Source organism: Choloepus didactylus, chromosome 17 (genome assembly GCF_015220235.1).
Source record: "Choloepus didactylus isolate mChoDid1 chromosome 17, mChoDid1.pri, whole genome shotgun sequence".
Classification (NCBI taxonomy): domain Eukaryota; kingdom Metazoa; phylum Chordata; class Mammalia; order Pilosa; family Megalonychidae; genus Choloepus; species Choloepus didactylus.
The window spans coordinates 22780443-22801176 of NC_051323.1; the positions used below are offsets into that span (position 1 = coordinate 22780443).

At 39.8% G+C, this 20734-nt stretch overlaps 1 protein-coding gene and 1 long non-coding RNA gene across 2 annotated transcripts in view; one reads left to right on the top strand and one right to left on the bottom strand.

Moving 5' to 3' along the window:
* The window catches only part of LOC119512208, a 37124-nt gene that overhangs the window by 15720 nt on the left and 670 nt on the right, over nucleotides 1–20734 (top strand). The window contains exons 2-3 of the long non-coding RNA XR_005212337.1: nucleotides 12636–12778; nucleotides 16650–16769. This is a non-coding gene — a long non-coding RNA (uncharacterized LOC119512208). The remainder of the gene's footprint in view (nucleotides 1–12635; nucleotides 12779–16649; nucleotides 16770–20734) is intronic.
* LOC119512207 (gastrokine-1-like) lies at nucleotides 10520–15852 on the bottom strand. Its single transcript, XM_037806757.1, has 6 exons — nucleotides 15817–15852; nucleotides 14161–14214; nucleotides 13935–14072; nucleotides 12449–12559; nucleotides 11311–11458; nucleotides 10520–10614 (listed from the first exon to the last, which is right to left on the bottom strand). Exons 1-6 carry the CDS (start codon nucleotides 15826–15828, stop codon nucleotides 10520–10522), a joined length of 558 nt encoding a protein of 185 aa, XP_037662685.1. The 5' UTR covers nucleotides 15829–15852.

Sequence of the window (20734 nt, forward strand, 5' to 3'; positions counted from 1 at the left end):
CACAGATGCTGGTCACATCTGGTGGGGATCTCTATTAGCTCAGTTTCCCTTCTAGCCCGAGTCCAAGATGCCAATTTAAGCCTCTGCATTAGCTCCCCTCTCTTCCACATTCCCCTTGAATTGAACAAAAATTACAAAAATAGAGGTAAAACATTTTACTAGCAGTGGAAATGATGGAAGGATGTCATTGAAAATCGGGAAACTGAGACATTTTTATTACATATACAGTGATAAGGGACCAGTTTGAGGTAACTACAACCAGCTCTTGATTCAAGCAGGGGAAGGAACACTGTGCTTGAGCAGAACATCCATGGGCTGTAAGCAGAGCCCCCAGGGAGCTGGAAGCAAAGGTGGGCCAGGGAGCAATTAGAAGCAGTCGAATCTCTAATCTATGGGAAGTGGGCACATGCCAGCTCAAGAGCAACTGATGGCAGCAGCAACACTGGTTTTTGTTTCATTCAGGTGGCTTGCAAAGTCTTTCAGCAACAGAGTTGTAAAGAGAGCAAGCAGCCTTGTCGGCAGAGAAGGGGACAGTTCCCTCGCTAACTTTAGCACCACCACCAAAAACCCAGTAAAGAATACACTTGACATGGCACATCCTGAAGCTTTCTCCAGATGTGAATCCTGCCACGTTCAGTATGGCAGAGGATGGAGTTGAGGGCAGTTGGTCCAGGGTAAAGCTTGAGTCTACCAGCATCTCAGGATTTTCCAGAGTAATAGGCACATGGAGTGTGGTGTACTTTGGCACTTGTTCCGACCAAATAAAGCGTGTTATGGATTGAATCACGTTCCCCACAGAGATATGTTCAGGTCCTAGGCCCTGGTTCTGTGGGTGTGAACCCTTTTGCAAATAGGATCTTTAAGGATGTTATTAGTTATGATGAGGCCAAATTGAATCAGGATGGGCCTTAGCCCAATACGGATTATAATTCTTACGAACAGAGGAAATTTGGACACAGAAGCTGTTGGAGACAGGAGACAGGTGGGCATGAGGCAGAGGCAAGGACTGAGTTATGGGTTGCTAGAAAGCCACCATCAGAGCCCCACAGACTTCAGAGAAAGCCTGGTCCTGCCAACAACTTGATTTTGGACATCTGGTCTCCAAAACTGAGACAAAAAATTCCTGATGTTTGAGCCAACAAGTCTGTGGTACTTTGTTACAGCAGCCCTGGCAAACCAAGACACCTGCTAAGGAAAACAGGGGTGTTGTTTGCTTCAGTGGTCATCTAACCAGAGAATCCTATCAATTAGAGGACTAAGCTAACTTTAGGCAGTAAAACAAAAACTGGAAAACTTGTGAGCAGGTGGGACAACCAGGCCCCTTTAAGGCTCTGTCTTGGGGCTCCCTCTCTGCTATTCACAAATAACACATATCAAGCAAAATAAAAAATTTAGAAAATTGTAGGAAAGTTTTAGTTGCCAAAATTATCAGTGGGGGTGGGGGTAGGGGTGGGTGGAGGAGGGGTGCACAAAAGTTATTTGGAGGGAGTGGGCCAGGCACACTTTCTTACATGTTGTCCAGTGTGTGGCCCAGTTGCATGCTGGGAAGATATGTCCTGTTTGCCACATGGCCATGTTCTTCTCTGAGTCTATGTCCTAAGTTGCTTTAAAGATAAAGAAATTTGTACCTTTTTAATAGACAACCAACATTTTCAGGAGGGTATGTCAATGGAGGGAAGACTGTACTTTTCTTTTAGTACTCTATCAGGATTGTTTGCCATTTCAGAAAAATTGTGTCATCCATGCCACATAATTCTTGGCATCTTGGCTATTAATAGCAGATACCTATTAGTCCACATTTCACAGGCAATCTATGACCAGGAGCAAATATCTGGATACAGAAATTTTTCATATTGAATTTTTGTCTATTTGATCTGTCAGAGACTGAGAGGTAGAATTCAATCTCCCATTTTTGTAGTTTTTCTAGTTTCTTTCTACAGTTTCAATGGATGTTTTGGCTTCATGTACTTTGAGTCTATGTGATTTGGTATATAAAGTTCATCATTGTTAGGCTTTTGATGTGGATTTCAATGTTTTATTATGACAAATGACTTCCTAATATTTTGTTTAATGATTGCACCTTATTTTTTACTTTTCAACTATTAATGTTCCAACACCTGATTTGATTGCTTATTTAAATTATACCTTGCCAATTTCTTTATTTTTCACATATAAACATATCTTTGTTTTTATTTTTTTCTAATATTTATATTATAACAAAGTCTGAGTATTTATCTTTTAATATAATAGTTTCACCCAGTCACTTAAGAAAACTTATTATTTTGAAATAATTTTAGATTTATAGAAGAGTTGTAGAGATAGTACAGAATTCCCATAGATAGGCTTCTTTTAACATGAATGAACATCTTACACAACCATGGTATAGTTGACAAAACTAGGAAAATAATATTGTTACAGTATTATTAATGAATCTTCAGATTTTGTTTGGATTTCACCAGTTTTTTTCATTAATGTCCTCTTTCTGCTGCAGTATCCAGTCTAGCATGCACATTTGCATTTAGTCAGCATGTCTCATTAGTTCCATCTGTGAAAGTTTCTCAGTCTTTTCGTCTCTTATGACCCTAACACATTTGAAGAGTACCATTGGATATTTTCCAGAATGGCTCTCATTTTGGGTTTGTCTGATTTTTTCTCAAGATTAGGCTAGATTTATGGATTTTGGAAAGAAATCCAAAGAGGTGAAGTGTGCGTCTTGTTACCTCATATCGCAGGATACATGATGTCAACATTACTTATTACTGGTGGTGTTGACCTTGATCACTTGGTGAAGGTGGTATCTATCTGCTAGTTTCCTCCACTGTAAAGTTACTCTTTTTCCCCTGTCCATACTCGTTTTGTTAGAAGCAAGTTACTTTGTGCCGCCCACGCTCCAAGGGAGGGAATCAAGCTCCACCTTCTGCAATTTTACATTCTACTTCGAATTTTGGAGATGACATTCTTTTTAAATATCCCTTGAATGTTTTTAAAAATTGATCACAATCTAGGCTTTAAAAAACTATACATTCCAATTAGTAGACCTTTCAGAACCATGTTCTATAACCACAATGAAACAAAAATAAATAAATGATGAAAGAACAAATACAGTATCAAAAATCTTGGAAATTAAAAATACTATCTACAATATTGCCAATGAATAAATAAAATGCCATTATTGGCTATTTAAATAAATACTTACAATGTCATGAATACATATAAAAATATGAGGAATGTTCAGATGGTTTCTATGCTGTGTGAAAATATCTCAATAAAACTGCATTAAAAAAGTATGGAATGATGCCAAGTTATGTATTCAAGATATTTACGATGGTAAACATTTTTATTTAACAGCAACAACAAAAGGAATGATAGAAATAAACTTAGTAATTGTTGGGGATTGAATCATGTACCCCACAAAAGACATGTCCAAGTCTTACTCTCCTAGTTCTGTGGTGTGAACCTGTTTGCAATAGGCCCTTTGAAGACATCATTATTAATTAAGGTGAGGATTAACTGAATGAGGGTGGGCCTTAATCCAATGTCACTGAAGTCCTTATAAGCAAAGGAAATTGGGCACAGAAATGGAAAACCAAAGAGGAGACACAGTAGACAAATCGCCATGTGATGGAGGATTGATGGAATGCTACAGGCTTGGAGAAAGCCTTTGGCCTTGCAGGCCCCTTGAGTTTGGACTTCTAGCCTACAAAACTCTAAGCCAATGCATTCCTGTTATTTAGCCAACCATTTTGTGGTATTTGACATAGCAACCCTGACAAGCTAAGACTAATCAACTCAATAAACTAGAAAAAGGGTAACCAAATAAACTTAAGGAAAGTAATTGTTAAAGAATATTAATACTGAAGAAAACATCAATTAATGACATGAAACAGAAAAACAAACCCTAGAGCTACTTCTAAATATATATTTAGCAGTTATACCTGCTAAATAAATAGCAAAATATCACCAAAGTTAACACAGCATGCACTAGTTTGCAAAAGACACATAGTTGAACTGTTGCAGCTTGGGGAGAAATCTGCTCCAGGAATCAAGCCAAGGCAGAGCAGGAGGTTTGGCCCTAGTTGTATGTCTGACAGCATGTTTCAGGAGGGGAAAAATGGTGGGAATCAGCATTAACACTATTTATGATGTTAAGTAAATAAATAAATGGCATAGGTGTGGAGTTGCAAATGGTATGTGCTCTTGAAGGTGCTCTTTGTGCAGTGACCCCAACTATACCTGTGACTGCTGGGGTCTGATTTGATTCTTGTGGATAGAGGCAAGGAAGAGGCATGTTTAAACAGACCCAGCCTAATCTGAATATCTGGATAGGAGTTATTTAAATGTATGCTTGGCATACTTTCTCTTATGCTTTAATTTGGTTGTACTTCCTGATATCCTTGATTCCTAACTCAAATATTTGAGCAATGTGAAACTCAGTTAATAGATATCTGTGCATGTATCCATTTGAAAGTTCCTTGGAAAAAATGGATTTAGATTAAAATTTATTAGTGACTGTTCTGGAAAGATCCGATTGCTGGAGGTTTGGTTTAAATTCTTTGGTTATGTCAGAAGTGCAATCGGGAGGAGACCGCAAAGATATTGTAATAATGGGCAAGGGCTTATCTAAAATATTTTTGTTAACATTTCCATCTAAAAGACTTGTAACAAGATATTATCTGTTCCTCTGTGGTGGGTCTCTTGGGGCCATAAGTCAGTAAAACTCTTGAAGATTGTGCAAGCCAGCACTCTGAGCTACCTGCATCTCCTCCCAGCTCCAATGGGCCAGAAGCATAGGACAAGACATAGCCTGGTATTAGTTACTCGGATTATCCACAAGGCCAAAACAAACTGCAAACAAGAACGTGTGCACAGCTGGTCTCCAAGCAGTGATTTAGAGTCTTGCAGAGATCTGGGCTTGGCACAGGCATAGCCCAGGAATGGCGTCTCTCCTTGCAGACTTCTCGGCTGCCTGGGGTAGAATGAACTCATTTTCACTTGCACTGCTCTTCCAGAGGCAGGAGTCAAAGGCTGAAATGTTCGGAACCACCAGCCTTGGAATCAAGCTAGAGGTGAAAAGCCTCTGCCTCATGTTGGAGTGAAAGAACTGTTTCTTTTCATCCACACGTTTACCCTCTTCTTGATTTCATAATAATAACTTATATTCCTATTGTGCATTTAGCTTTCTAAAACTGTAATTAAACGCAAAGGACTTTTAAAATATATGTATAAAAATAAAATATATGTATAGTTTAAAGAATTATGATATGTACATTCCTCTCTCCTGGCACCCCCTGCAATCTACTTTGAGGCTGGGGGACAGAAAGAGAGGGAGGGAGGGAGGGACCCTGCAGCCCCCCTTTTCCCCCTCCGTGAACCCTTCTCTCCCTCTCAGGGGCCTGCCTGCATTATACCGAATTTTGTGTTATCACTGCCTTGCTAGTATTCCTAGTTTTACCACGTGTATGTACTTCTAAAATATATGTGTCATTTAGTTTTGCCTGTTTTTGAGCTTTCTATAAATGCTATGTGTAAGTTTTCTTCTGCAATTTGCTTTTTGGGCTCTACATTTCTCTCCAGAGAGTCATCCGTTTTTTTGTGGGTGACTGTGATTAATTTGTTCTTACTGATATTTAGCATTCTACTAAATATACTTATCATGATTTGTTTAGCTACTCTACTGTTGCAACAGATTCTTTCCAGTTCTTTGATGGTCCAGACACTACCACTGTGAACATTCTTGTATACGTTTCCAGATACCCATTTGCAAGAGTTGCTCTGGGATATATACATTAAAGTGGAATTGTTGGGTCATAGGATATGTACATCTTTAGCTTTATTAGACAAAGCTGATTGTTTTCCAAAGTGGCTGTGTCAGTTCACAATGGCTCTGGCTGCATTCCAATTGCCTCACATCCTCTCCAAGACTTGATATTGTCAGACTTTTTCACTTTCCAACTGAATGGGCATGAAATGATGTCTCATTATGTTTTTATTTTTTTTGAATTTTCATTTTATTGAGATATATTCACATACCACGCAGTCATACAAAACAAATCGTACATTCGATTGTTCACAGTACCATTACATAGTTGTACATTCATCACCTAAATCAATTCCTGACACCTTCATTAGCACACACACAAAAATAACAATAATAATAATTAAAGTGAAAAAGAGCAATTGAAGTAAAAAAGAACACTGGGTACCTTTGTCTGTTTGTTTGTTTGTTTCCTTCCCCTATTTTTCTACTCATCCATCCATAAACTAGACAAAGTGGAGTGTGGTCCTTATGGCTTTCCCAATCCCACTGTCACCCCTCATAAGCTACATTTTTATACAATTGTCTTCGAGATTCATGGGTTCTGGGTTGTAGTTTGATAGTTTCAGGTATCCACCACCAGCTACCCCAATTCTTTAGAACCTAAAAAGGGTTGTCTAAATTGTGCGTAAGAGTGCCCACCAGAGTGACCTCTCGGCTCCTTTTGGAATCTCTCTGCCACTGAAGCTTATTTCATTTCCTTTCACATCCCCCTTTTGGTCAAGAAGATGTTCTCCATCCCACGATGCCGGGTCTACATTCCTCCCTGGGAGTCATATTCCACGTTGCCAGGGAGATTCACTCCCCTGGGTGTCTGATCCCACGTAGGGGGGAGGGCAGTGATTTCACCTTTCAAGTTGGCTTAGCTAGAGAGACAGGGCCACATCTGAGCAACAAAGAGGCATTTGGGAGGAGGCTCTTAGGCACAATTATAGGGAGGCCTAGCCTCTCCTTTGCAGCAACCATCTTCCCAAGGATAAATCCTATGGCAGAGGGCTCAACCCACCAAACCACCAGTCCCCTATGTCTGTGGTCATGTTAGCAACCATCGAGGTGGGGTAGGCCAATACCCCTGCATTCTCCACAGGCTCCTCAAGGGGGCTCTACATATTTTTTTCCTTGTTTTTTTTTTTAAAATCAACTTTATTAAAAAAAAAAAAAAAAAAAAAAAAAACATACAATAAAAGAACATTTCAAAGAGACCATAACAAGGGAGTAAGAAAAAGACAACTAACCTAAGATAACTGCTTTACTTCCAACATGTTCCTACTTTACCCCAAGAAAGTTACCTAATATAGCAACATTTCTGTGAACTTGTTCCTACTATATCCATCAGAAATTAACAGACCATAGTCATTCCTGGGCATCCCCAGAACGTTAAATAGCTCATCTGTTCTTCTTGGATTATTGTTCCCCCTTCCTTAATTGCTCTCTATTGCTAGTTCCCCTACATTCTACATTAGAAACCATTCGTTTTACATTTTTCAAAGTTCACATTAGTGGTAGCATATAATATTTCTCTTTTTGTGCCTGGCTTATTTCGCTCAGCATTATGTCTTCAAGATTCATCCATGTTGTCATATGTTTCACGAGATCGTTCCTTCTTACTGCCGTGTAGTAAATAATTTGAATTTTTCTTATTACTAATAATAAATCTCTTCATATCTAGATTCACTATTCAGGGGTTTCTTTTCTGCTAGAAACTGATTAATGCTCAATGTGTATTAGTAAATGTCCTAGTTTGCTAGGGTTGCTGTAACAAATTACTAAATTTGGGTGGCTTAAAACAAAAGAAATTTATTGTCTCATAGTTCTAGGGGCCAGATATTCAAATCAAGGTGTCAGCAGGGTCATACTTCTCCTGAAGTCTGTAGGGTTCTGTGGTGGCTTGCAGGCAATCCATGGCATTCTCTTTTATTGTAGCATAACTTAATATTTGCTTCCAACACACAGCTGTCTTCTCTCTCTGTCTGTATCCCAATTTCCTCTTCTTATAAGGATGCCAACCATATCAGATTAGAGTTCACCCTATCCAAACTGGCTTCATCTTAACCAATGACATCTTCAATGATCATATTTCCAAATAGGGTCATGTTTGTGAGGCTGGGGGTTACGACTTTAACATATACTTTTAGGAGACAAAGTCAATCCAAAGCAGTTATTCATCATTTTCTTATCAAGATGTAGGAATTCTTTATATAATGTCTATACTAACCCTTTTTCAAGTTTATGAGTTGCAAATATCTCTACTAGGTTGTGGTTTGTCTTTTCACTTTTTGGTGTTTTAGATGAACAGAAGTTCTTATTTTTAACACAGAGAAATTTATTAGTATTTTATTTTATGTGTAGTGCTTTTCCCTTGAAGTTTAAGAAATCCTTAAGAGACATGAAGTTATTTTTCTATATTATCATCTAAAGCTTTCTATTTTTGCTTTTCAAATTTGGTGTTTTTTTCCTTCAGCTTTTATTTTAATAGAGAATTTGTGGGTTTGCAGAATAATCATGCATAAAATTCAGGATTCCCATATACTACCCTATTATTAACACTTTACATTGGTGTGGTACATTTGTTACAATTTTTGTGTGTGGTATGAGGTAGGGGCCTGGCTTTATTTTCTGATGTCTTTTCTTTCAATGAGGCTACTTAATTATTCTACACCACTTACTAAAGCCCGTCTTTTCCTGTTGATCAGAAATGCTGCCTGCACCCTATTTCAGTTGTCTGTGTATTTGTGGTCTATTTCTGGGCTTTATATTTTCTTCTGTTGATTTATTTGCGTATCCCAGTTCCAGTATAACATTTCTTAATTCCTGTATCTTTAAAACAATTATGATAAAGACAAGTTCACCCACCTTTTTGTTATACAGCAATGACTTGACCATCTTGTCCCTTTCAGAAACTATGAAGAGTCTGAGATTTTACCCTACTTGCAAGCTAAAATGTTAGCCTGCCACTTGGGTGCTAGCAGAAGACATGTGACTCCTGTGTCAGAGACAGAAGACTTTCTATTTCATCACACAGCAAGTGGTGTGACCAGAAGCATATTTGTGTCAGTGTCCTTTGCCTCACAATTTGTGTAGAATCACCAGAGATTCATGGAGAATTCTCTACCAACTGGCCCCTTGATCTTCCATGTCTATTCTCGGTTTAGCTTGCCATGTATTACACAGACACATACACCTACATACACATGCAAACACAGGACCTGCTGGGAATTTGTTTAGAATTGCGCTGGAACCATAGTCTCGGGGAGAGGTGACATTCTTAAGCTATTGAATCTTCTAATTCATGGCCAGGATATAGCTCTGCATTTATTTAGTCTACCTTAATGGCTCACAATAAAGTTTCCGTAAAAATCTAGCACATCTCTTGTTTTACTTGTTACGAAGGAAGATCATACCTTTTCTCTGATCAAAATCCTGCAATGCCTTCCTGTTTTACTCCAAGTAACACCCAAAGTTCTCACAATGGTCTCCAAGAGCCGTCATGATCTGGCTCCCAATTTCCTCTTTGCCCTCATCTGCTTGCTCCCTGCTTTGTTCATTCTGCTCAAGTTACCCTAGCCTCCTTGCCACACTTTTAATATGCCAGGCACCTCTGACTTTGGCTTTAGCCCTTGCTGTTATTCCTGTAATGCTTTTCCCCTAGAAATACAGCCATGGCCAACTACTTCATCTCATTCAATTTTCAATCAAATGTCCCCTTTCCAAGGACACCTATCCAAATGCCCTATTGATAATTGCAAACTGCCTCTTCCCTCCTGGCACTCTTGATTCCTTTTATGCTGCTGTACATTTTCCTGAGTATTTATCACTTTCCACCTTACTATATAATTTATTTATTTATGGATTATATCTGTTACTGATTTCAGCCTCCTCTAAAATGTTAGCTACAGGACGATAGGGATCTTAGCATGTCTTATTTGCTGATGGATTTCAGGCTTGTGGAATCATGACACATATGTAGCAGGTGCTCAAGAAATATTGTTGAATAAATCATTTTTCCTAGGTATGTCATTTATTTTGCTGCTTTTATAAAAACTAACGTTTCTATGTGTTTGCTGATGATACTTAGCCATGCAATTCTTATTTGATATTTATTTGAGTACCCACAATCTTTCTAAATTTTTTGATTCCTATAACTCATCTATAGATTTGTTTGTGTTTTTACACAGAAAATCATGTCATTTTGGCATAATGATGATTTTTTTCTTCCTTTATTTCTTTTTAATCTTTCCTGCCTCACTGACTTTCAGTGCAATGCTGACAAAAAGTGATGATGGAAGGCATCTTGTTGTTTCTTGTCTTTACAGGGATGCTTTCACTTTTTTACTTGTTGCTTACAGTAGAGTTTTTTTTAGATGATATTATTTAGATTAATTATGTTTTCTTTTGTTCTTAATTTTTCTAAGAATTATTTGTTTATTATTAATGGATATTAAATTTTATTAAATAATTTTTGGCTACTATAGAGATAGATTCTTGCCACCATCACATTGCACTTTTAATTCTTGTGCATTCTAAATAGAAATCACAAAGGATTTTAGCACAAACTGAATTTGGTGCTAAATAGGTTTACTGAAACTGAAAGATACCAAACACATTTAGCAGAAAACATTTAAGAATGACGTGATAAAAACCATTAAAACCCCATTTTTTCTGCCTAGCACTTCATGATGATTATATCCACAGGAGCTTTCGTTTTTAGCTCTCCTGCACTTCTCCACAGATGGAAATATTCAGAATCCAGAATACATCAACACTCAGGCACATTTTTGAGTTAAAAAACAGGCTTGCCCCTGGTAAAAGAAAAAATCAACATTAATATCTTAATGCAACCACTCTTTTCTCCAGGTTGTAACACAGGTTCCAAACTAGCTATACACCAATTCCAAGTGAGAAGAAAGAGAGAGAGAGAGAGGGAATCAATCTTGTAAAATTAATCAATTCAGAGATCTAGAACATTGTTGTGAGGTACATACATTGTTTTGTGCAAGCTATTTTTTAAATGCCCAGAAATTAAGTGACTGTCAGAGCTATAGAAAGTCAATAGATTCTATCAGCGTTCTTTAATTTAGCCAGTCAGGTATTCTTTTAAGCATATCTGGGGTTATCTCCAGATCCACCCTCGAAAGGCAACATTCCGCAATGGTTAATAGCACAGGTTCAGAGCCATGCTGCTTGGGATTGTCCCAGGCAAGAGTTGTGTGACCTAGGGCAAGTTACTTAACCTCTCTGTGCCTCAATTTCTTCATCTGTAAAGTGGGATAGCAATAGATACCAATAGACCAGACCACCTAGGAGTGTCATGAGGAGCAAGTGCGTTAACACACTTAAAAGAACGTAGAATAGTGCCTGGCACAGAGCAACCGCTGCATGAGGATTAGCTTTTATCATCATCTCCATATGACTGGTGCTCCCTGCAGATGTCCCCAAGAACAGTGAGACTGTTCCAAGAGCTCTAACTTGGAGTGCGCAGAAAGGATGCTGCTCACCTGGACTCTCCTCAGCCGTGTATGTTGGAACACCCTTGCACATCCCAACAATGGATTTTCCAAATGTGTTCAGGTCACTGACTTGGGTTGGGTTGATTGAGTACATCAGGCCCTTGGGAGGTGGCCCCCCTGGTCCCTTGCCCTGAAGCTGGGTGTGAAGAAGACAAGTGAAAAGGAAGAGAGAATGAGTGCAAAGCCCAGGGGTTTGTTGATATCAGGGTTAGGTAGAAAGATACCAGTGGGTATTGCTCTGCTGCAATTTTTCCATAAACAAGATGAAAAAGAGCTGAGTCCAGCTCCATATATCTCAGAATTTCTAAGTGCCCTATTGGGTTTAGCTGGTTTGACACCTCAACTTCTCATAAAAGCAGAAATCTGAAGCTAATGTTCTTCCAAAGTCTGGACTTCATGTGGTCATCTTAGATTTCTTGGATTGGGCTTTGTGATAATCAGCATCCGAGAATGCAGCTCATTTATTTTCTCTACCTTATCAATGAAAGGTACACATTCATCAATTACAGAAATACAAATGCAGACACATATTTTAAAGTGCCATGGATCCCCTCTTCCCGTCTTCCTCAACTAATGCTGCCAGATAAAATATAGGACTCCCAGTTAAACTTGAATTTCAGATAGACAACGGATACATTTTTAGTCTAAGTATTTGGGACATACTTATGTTTATAAAAGTATTTAAAAAGTATTCACTGTTTATTCACCCAAATAGTACATGGGATTTACTTACACTAAAAATTCATCCATTGTTTATCCGAAATTCAAATTTACCTGGGCATCCTCTGCTTTTATTTGCTAAATCGGGCAACCCTAACCCCAACCCTTGCATAGAAATGGCCATGGAGAATTGCTGAGGGCTCTCACTGGCATGACCAGAGCTTTGCTTCTCTAAGGTGTCCTGTTCAGCCCTGCAGAGGCAGATGTGAACATAGCGTCGGAGTGTGGCAGAAGCTGTCTCCAGATGGACCATGACCAATTACTACTCCCCTTTTGTGCCACACAGTACAACATGCTAAGGCCAAGGGAGTGATTGTGACTTTTCCAATATTTACTGGGGTTTTTTTCATACAAACTTCCACCACCAAAACTAAAAAGGTTTTTTTTTTTTTTTTTTTTTTTTTACCTTGTTTTCCTTGACTAGTGTATCAAGGGCTTGGATGGAGGGCATGACCTCCTTGTTCATTCTATGCACGATGCATGCCTTTTTGGCAAAGAGTCTGGTTGCTGCGTAGCCCTGTTAAAAAAGATGGTGGGGAGTGTGGTGAATATTCCAAGAAGTATTTCTCATCAGAAATCATTTCTGCCAGCAGAGAAAAATGGAACTCCAAGAACACAACGAGCTGGGGGAAAAGCACTGGATCTGACTTCTTTATCATCACACCTGTTGCTAACATTTGTACCGAAAGGAGACAAACTCTCTGAGGGCAGAGACTGAGGAGTTTGATGGTTTCAGGTATTTACTTCTAGCTATTCCAATACATTAAAACCTGAAAAGGGTTATCTATATAGTGCATAAGAATGTCCACCAGAGTGACCTCTCTATTCCATTTGAAATCTCTCAGCCACTGACACTTTATTTCGTTTCATTTCACATCCCCCTTTTGGTCAAGAAGATGTTCTCAATCCCATGATGCCGGGTCCAGATTCATCCCCGGGAGTCATATCCTGTGTTGCCAGGGAGATTTACACCCCTGGGAGTCAGGTCCCATGTTGGGGGGAGGGCAGTGAGTTCACCCGCCAAGGTGGCTTAGTTAGAGAGATAAGGCCACAGCTGAGCAACAAAGAGGCACTTGGGGAGACCCTTAGGCACAATTATAAGCAGGTTTAGCCTCTCCATTGCAGTAACAAACTTCATAAAGGCAAGCCCAAGACAGAGGGCTCAGCGTGTCAAGCCGTCAGTCCCCAATATTGTGAGAACATCAGCAACAATCCAGGTGAGGAAGTCCAACGCTTCCGCATAAAATGCTATAATATTTTAATTTCCTTTGATTGTCACAACACCTCAAGGATGCAGGTAAGAGAAGAATTAGTTTTCTAACTGATCAATGACAAAACAGAAACAAGAAGAGCTGCTTTTTAAAATATACAAAGTTGTTTAACCACCAAGCTCTTAATTGCAGAGTTGTTTCCTAACTTGAGCCAAATATTTTGTGCTTCCCTTGCCAATTAATATAGTCATTTACATTTTTTCAGACCTTTTGAGTCACAGGTGAAATGTCAATTTTTGTCTTTATTGAAGGAAATTGAAAACAGAATGGCATGGGCTATGCTTCGGCAGAAGAAATGCCATGTAAGTCTTTCATTATTGATGTAACTGCAGGCCAAGGCCAAGGGATGCTCATATTTGTCTATATCTCCACAATTCCTCGAATACAGTGGAGCCTAATAACTGTTGATTGGTTTGACTTTTAACTGATTGTGCTAAACTTATAAACAAGTTATATCTCAGGAGTGAACTTGGGTGAGCCAAAAGGGCACTTTTATGTTTATGCATAGTTAGAAATTATTTTATTTTTAATTTTTCATGGTTAGCATGCACTTTTTTTTTTTTGGTTAAGAAGAAACCCTCAATATTTTTAAAGAATGAAAATTGCATGTGGGCTACCTACAGTTTCATAATCCCAGATGCTGTTCCAGGAGTTCCATCCGTTGTCATGGTCAATGTTGACCACGTTATGGCCTTTGTTGACACTCACTGACTGCTGCCCAGTTCCACCACGGTTGTTGTCACCATCGATGTTGATATGCTGAGGTTCAGAAGGAATTGAGAAGGATGTAATACCACCTTTCTTTGCAAATGCATCTGGGCAACACACTTTTAAAAGTGAGACTTACGTAATTAGCAAAGGCAGGGGATAGGAAGACTCCAAGAAGTCCAGCAAAGAAAATCTGCAATTATAAATAAAATTGGCAAAACAAATTGGCAAAGCAATCTACTCTTCTTCTTTCTTCCCTGTATCCAAGCGTATGAAAAAATATTTACTAATTTTACCACTCTCTTGAGTGGTTTGTCAAAAAACTTTTTATTTTGATAACCTGAGGAAGTATTAATGGTGATGTAGAATTGTAGATTAATTTTAAGTAATTATACTAACATGATACATACTTTTAGAATTTATTATTTAAGCCTTCAAAAAAATTGAATGTCAGTATGTCGAAAAATAAAATTTGAAAATGAATAGCCTGCATTGTACGAAAATGGTTATAAAGCACTGAAAAATCACAACAGAAAATGATTTGTTCCTCCTTTCCTAGACCTATTAATAGCAGAATCCTCATTTATTTAAAGCAAGGGATTAGTAGGCAGGTTGGATGCTGATGGTTGGAGGGCAGATGTGGCCAGCAGTGTCCCAGGATACTTGGCTTAGTCATTTGTCCCTGGGCACACGCCTGACACTGCTTTTCACAACACAGAGCTAAATGTGAGATATCCCACTCCGGGTTCCAATTATCGTTTTCCTTGGTGAGGACAAAATAGTTTGAGAATTGTACTGGTGATTAGAGTAATTTTTTTATTTAATTTTACCCCATGGTGGCTTAAGAGGGAGGTAAAAATTACAGGCTCCTAAAAAGTCAGAGGTGGATTAAATCTTAGACATCTTCTACTATAACTCAATCCTTTTACAGATGAGGAAGCTGAGTTTCAGAGGTTAAGTGACATGGCAAAGGTTCTATGTCTAGTTTTTGGCAGAACTAGGAGAGAAACCAGACCTTCTGACTGGTGTCTGGATTTTTTTTTTTTTTTTTTTTACCATGCTGAGATTAGCAAGGTTTACTTGTAGGTTTATCTTTTTATATTTGCAACTCCACTAGGAAGCAGAATCTGCTACAATATATTCTAGTGCTTAGTTAGTTGAAACATGAAATAGGTTCAGCATCTGATTTTAGCTTTTTTGTACCCTGTTATGAAAGACACTATTATACCTGGTTACTTTGGTGGAATTCTGTGGTCCACCTGTTACCCTCTCAACCTTCTATCTCAAAACACAGGTGAGACACTGCACTAGCTTCATGCTTCAGATGCTTTCATAGAATAAATGGCCATAGACAAGGTTTAAGGCAAATGTTTCTTGTGTGGAGACCCATTTTATAGCAGAGAATGTCATAGAAATTCTCTGAGTTGGTACTAGGCTGTCTTGCCTGCATGTGTTCATGAGTTTGGTTAAAATAGGATTTCAGGGTGGGGAAAGATCAAGCACTTTCTAGGGGTCAGGCACTGCTTACTCTGTGCTGAGACCAGAATCCTCTGGGAAGTAATTTTATTTAAAAAAAGCCTGGCACACAGTACTCAGACAAGTGTCTAGTCCCAGTATGATCATCCCTCCCTCTAGCAATGCTTGTAAGATGCCACAATTCCAGGGGGAAAAAAGGTTTTTTCCCTCATTTTTTTCCATTATGGTAATATTGCCATAAGAAGCAGACCCCCTTATCTCAGAATGTTAACAGTCTCCAACTCTATGACAATAAATTCAAAAGGAAGGATCTACTCACTGTGAACCTCATCCTGTCTTCAACAAAGCAATGCAGCAGAGAAGGGAGGTGTGGACACTGGTTTGGAAGCCTTCTTCTATTTGTACTTGAGGTGCTTGATTCAAACTAGGAGTGACCAGGTGGGGTCAAAGATTTATCTTTCTTCTTTCCCATATCTGTGCCATGACATGGCGTACCAGGAACCTTGTGGAATATCAACATGGTTAGCATAATTTCAAGGATTTATGATAACTTCTGATCCAGTTGAAGCTGTGGGTGTGGGTATTTGATATTACATAGATTCAGAAAAAGAATAATCCCTAAAATCAAACAAGACCACAGATGAGCAACTGTGTGTATACGGGGCCTTCCAGATAGCAGTTCCTATAGAAGGTGGGACTTGTTCCTGCTTCTTACCTTAACCTGAGAGTGTTCTATTAACTTCTCCCACCAAACCTCCCCAGTTCTGCAATACTGCGTTCGCTCAAAGCTAGCACCAAACATCTGGCCAGAAAACCTGGGAGCTGCCTTCAGCACTTTCTTCTCACCCCCACATCCAGCTAGTTACCAAATCTTGTCATTCCAACTCAGTAATGCCTCTTAACTCTAGCCATGCCCACAGTTTCTCTCTCACCTGGACTTTTCCAGCAGTTGTGTAATTGATCACCCTGGTCACCACTTGCTTATATTCCAGTGTATTTTCTCCATTTTCCCTAGGATTGTCTTTCTAAAGCACAATCGTAAATAGGCTTTGACTATGCTTCTTAAAAACTTTCATGGGAAGCCTGCAAGATAAAGTTGAAATTCATTGGAATGGCATCCATGGTCCTCATAATTTTATGTCTATGTTTCAGCTTCACCAGAGTTCCTGCTATTTCTGGAACAGTCAAGACTTTCCAGGCCTTTAGGCATTTGCACATGCTGTGCTCTCGCGTTGGAGTGCCAGAGTGCCACCCGTTGCCTTTCTCCAGCTGGTAAGCCACTATTCATTTTTCAAGGCCCAGCTCAAATACCATTGCCACCCTCATGTCTTCCCATCCTCTAGATGGCATTTTCCTTCTTTTTTTTTCCTGGACCTGTAACATAAATTTCTCTCCTTTGTTTCCTTCTGGATAATTTAATTTTCAGAAATTATGTTAAAATAATTAAAAAAGCTTGTTTTCATGAGAAGCAGAGATTGGAAACTGTCACTTGGATAAACAGGTAACAGAAGTAACAGAAACTGAAGTTGGTAACATTCAGTTTGCTAAAGAAGAAAACTGCATCTCATTAACCGCTAACCTACAAATACCCCCTTTGGCAGCCTCCTTCTGTGTGCGGGTCGGAACCGTAAGACGGGATCACATGGTTATAAACCTTCACGCACTATCGACATCTCTTTCAAAATGTTGGTATAGGTGGCTTAGAATAGTCGTGGAAAGATTGTGTTTATGTTTTTGAGTCCCCTAATTCCTTTAACATTCACTCTTCAACAGCAAAGGCCGATAAGCCTGGGGCAGGGGACAGGCACGCCTGAGGGGGAGTTCCTTTGCATTAGGAACCATCACGCCGCTGTGAGGTCGTCTCTGTGGCCTCGGTCGCTGGACTCCTGGGCAGCCGTCTGGGCACAGCGGTGCGGCACCAGCACAGCTTTCACGTGTCCCACCTTTTCAAGGACTCGAGGTTGCCGAACTCTCTGGTGGGCCTGCGAAATGCTGGTCTGAAAGATGCTCAGCAGCAAAAAGAAGTCAAAATTTAAAAAATTAAAATAATAATTTTAATAATCCCCCCCTCAGAGATTCACAATTCAGATCCACATATCAACTGTGCTCAGAAATCTGCAAGGGAGAAACCTGTTTCGCATGTTTCATCCAGATCCTCCTAAACTTTGAGCACAGAACCCCGTTTTTGTTTTTATTTTAATTTTTAAAAAGTTATGTATTTTTTTCTGACTCCTGTTAACATTCCTTGAGGACAGCTTTGTTAGGGAAAAGATGATTGTGCTGCCTCTGAGGCTGCACCTATGAATTGAAAACTGATTTAGGGAGCTCCTGGTTGGAACTAAGAGCCAGGAGGCAATTCTATTTTTCTTCTGTATGCCAAAGACTTTTTTTTTTGGTCCTCCAGGCCTTAGGTTTCCTATCTTTAAAACAAGAAAGAAATTCCCCCTTTATTCAATCTCGCTATTTTTATGGCTCCAAAAATCAGAAATAAATAACTATAAAGCATTTAGCTTGAGCGCATCCCATATGGGGCCTATTGAGCATCCAATACTTCTGGCATTTTCTAGGCTCTATGTAGGTGACAAAAAAAAAATAGACACATTCTGTCTTCCTCCCATAAGAGGACATGAAATGTATGAAGCATTGCTCTCATGTCAAGAGGCAGCAAGAGACTTACTTGCCTTTGCTTCTGCAGGACTGTTGGCCTTGTAGGAGCCCAGGGGTTGAGTTTAGGGATGGCTGCCCTCCTCCATCCACACACAAAGTCCAGAGGGAAGAGGTTCTTCCATCTTAGTGCTTATCCTTAGAAAGACATACCTTCTAAGTTCCACCCTGAAAGCCAGCTGGCGAGGGCCTGTCCAACATCGGCTGTGACAATGCAGTGAGGGAGTACAGTATGGCCCAGTGCCCTACGGATAGTGTGGGGCCAACCACCATGAGTAAATAGGGCCTGCCCTTCACAGAGGCTCATGCAGAGCCACGCCAAGGAACAAGCCCCTATCGTCATTTTATCTCACAGTCCACACACACCCACGGCTTCACTTTACTCCACACCCCGTCAAGTCCAGCTCAATGGAAACTCCCTTTATGTGAAAGTATCGGGGGATATATTCCATGTATGTACAATATGCTAATACTGTGGAAACAGGGGCTTTTAGAGATTTCTTACAGAAATCAGACTTTTCATTTTCCTGCTTTCTCTCTGAGTGGAAGGAAATGTTAACTTATGGAATATCTTTTCACATTAAATACCATTACTCAAGATTCCCTCTCCTCTCTAGACAATTCCTGGATTGACCTGGCAGTTAGCAACATCTTCCTTTTAATTCCTGCCCCATTTTCTGATTTCAGCTGGCCTTTAGCCCATTTGGTCTCAAACTATAATTTCATTACTTGAGTGTGAAAGCCCCTAGATGCGCAGATACTGTCCCAGTCTCCCTTGCCTTTCTCATTGTTTTTCTCAGCTGCCTGCCCGCCTTTTTGATGATCCTTGTGATGATCCCAAGTCTGATGGTTCATTGTGAGGTGTGAACACACTTCTTCCTGTCTGGGGAGATGTCTACCCCTTCCGTGGTTCCCCAGCTTGCAGCTAAGAGTAGTTATCATCCTCGGTCCTCATGGCCACTGTCCCAGCACCTGGAGCAGTGCTGTGCTCCTGCCAGATGGTCCACATGTAGATGTGGCCCAGAGTGACAACTCTGAAAATATGGTGATAGGAAAGTGCAAATAAAATTTTCATAATTATTGCTAGGAAGTGTTTGATTCTAGAAAAGCCATGCTTATTCAGTAAGTTGCTTTTGCACAGGAGAAATTCCTTTCAACTTACTGCAAAGTGGAGGGAGCTTTTTCTTTTGGCCACACTGAGCACTTTCCTTTTGTTGTTCCCTCCAGGACCATTGCCTTTCAAAATATAACTCTGTCTTTCTGTTTCTGGTTATATATGTAGGTCCAGCTATATTTGCCAAACTTTCTGTATCTCCTCAGAGCCAAGCAATGATATATTGTGCCCCAGATCGGTTGTTCCTTGTGTTGGAATGTTATAAGCAGGATATGGGAAAATCTTGCTAAAAGAAGGTCTCCTGAGTGGTGACATCGTTCATATACAATATATGAAAAGTAGAAATAAAGGGGTGCTGATTATTAACATCATTTTTCATCCCAATGAAGAGCCATCAAACCTGGTTAAGCATTTCTGTTCTGAAAAGGATTTGGAGGAAATGCGCTCCTAGGAGGAAAAGAAATCACAAAGTAATTGTCAAATGTTGTTTCATAGTTAACTGGTTGGTTAATTCAGAAATAACAAGACTCATCACTTTGTCAGTGTTCCTGTTGAAGCAATGGTGCAAAAGCATTCAAGATTAAGGTGTGCTTATTTAACCACACCAGTCAGGCCTGGGAAGGACTGAACTGCTCATTTAAAAATTAAAGTTAGATCCCAGATGGCTAGGACCAGAGTGCTTCCGGCTGGTCAGCTGCAGGTCACCCCTGAATCCAGATCTCGTGAGGACCCAGTGGTCCCCGTACAACAGGCCTCCTATGGCTTCCCTGGCAGAGGAGGCCAAAGGAAGGGACTTACCCTCAGACCACTGGACAATGCAGCCAGGCTGCTAATGGTTAATGGCATCTTCTGCAGAGTGCCTGATCTGTCCTGGTTTCCTTTTCTACATCCCAGATAGAAAATATGCACACATATGTAAACTTTTCACTTCTGGAAGAACACATTCTCAGATATTTGGCTCCTCAGAGTTGCCTCAGGGAGTTGTGATCTTCCATGTTTGTTCAATTACTGCTCCTCCCTCCCAAGACCCCCGGCCTCCAATTCTCAGAAAAACTTAATACAACCTATCACCTGGGACTTATTCTGGATTTGAATAAAGAACCAACTCACCTCTTCCAAGCCAGGAAAATTTTTTCATTTGCTGCTCAGCAGTGGATCACTGAGCCGACAACCCCTGACTCATTTTCTCATGTGGAAAAATGATAAATTAGCCAACTTACCAGGCTCCAGCAAATGCAATGCCCAAGTTAAGCTCAAGTGCTAAAAAAGATTCAGAGATGTAAAACAACCAGTGCTCATACTCCAAGATCCTGGAATCTATGTGGGGGGCAGAGCTGTCTTCATGGGTGTGCTTCTAATTCAGCCATCTGGGGCTTCATGCTCAGAAAAAGTCCGGAACTTGGGTTTGATGCTCTGTAGTCCCCTTCTTAAAATTCTCAGTAATTTTATTTCTGAATTT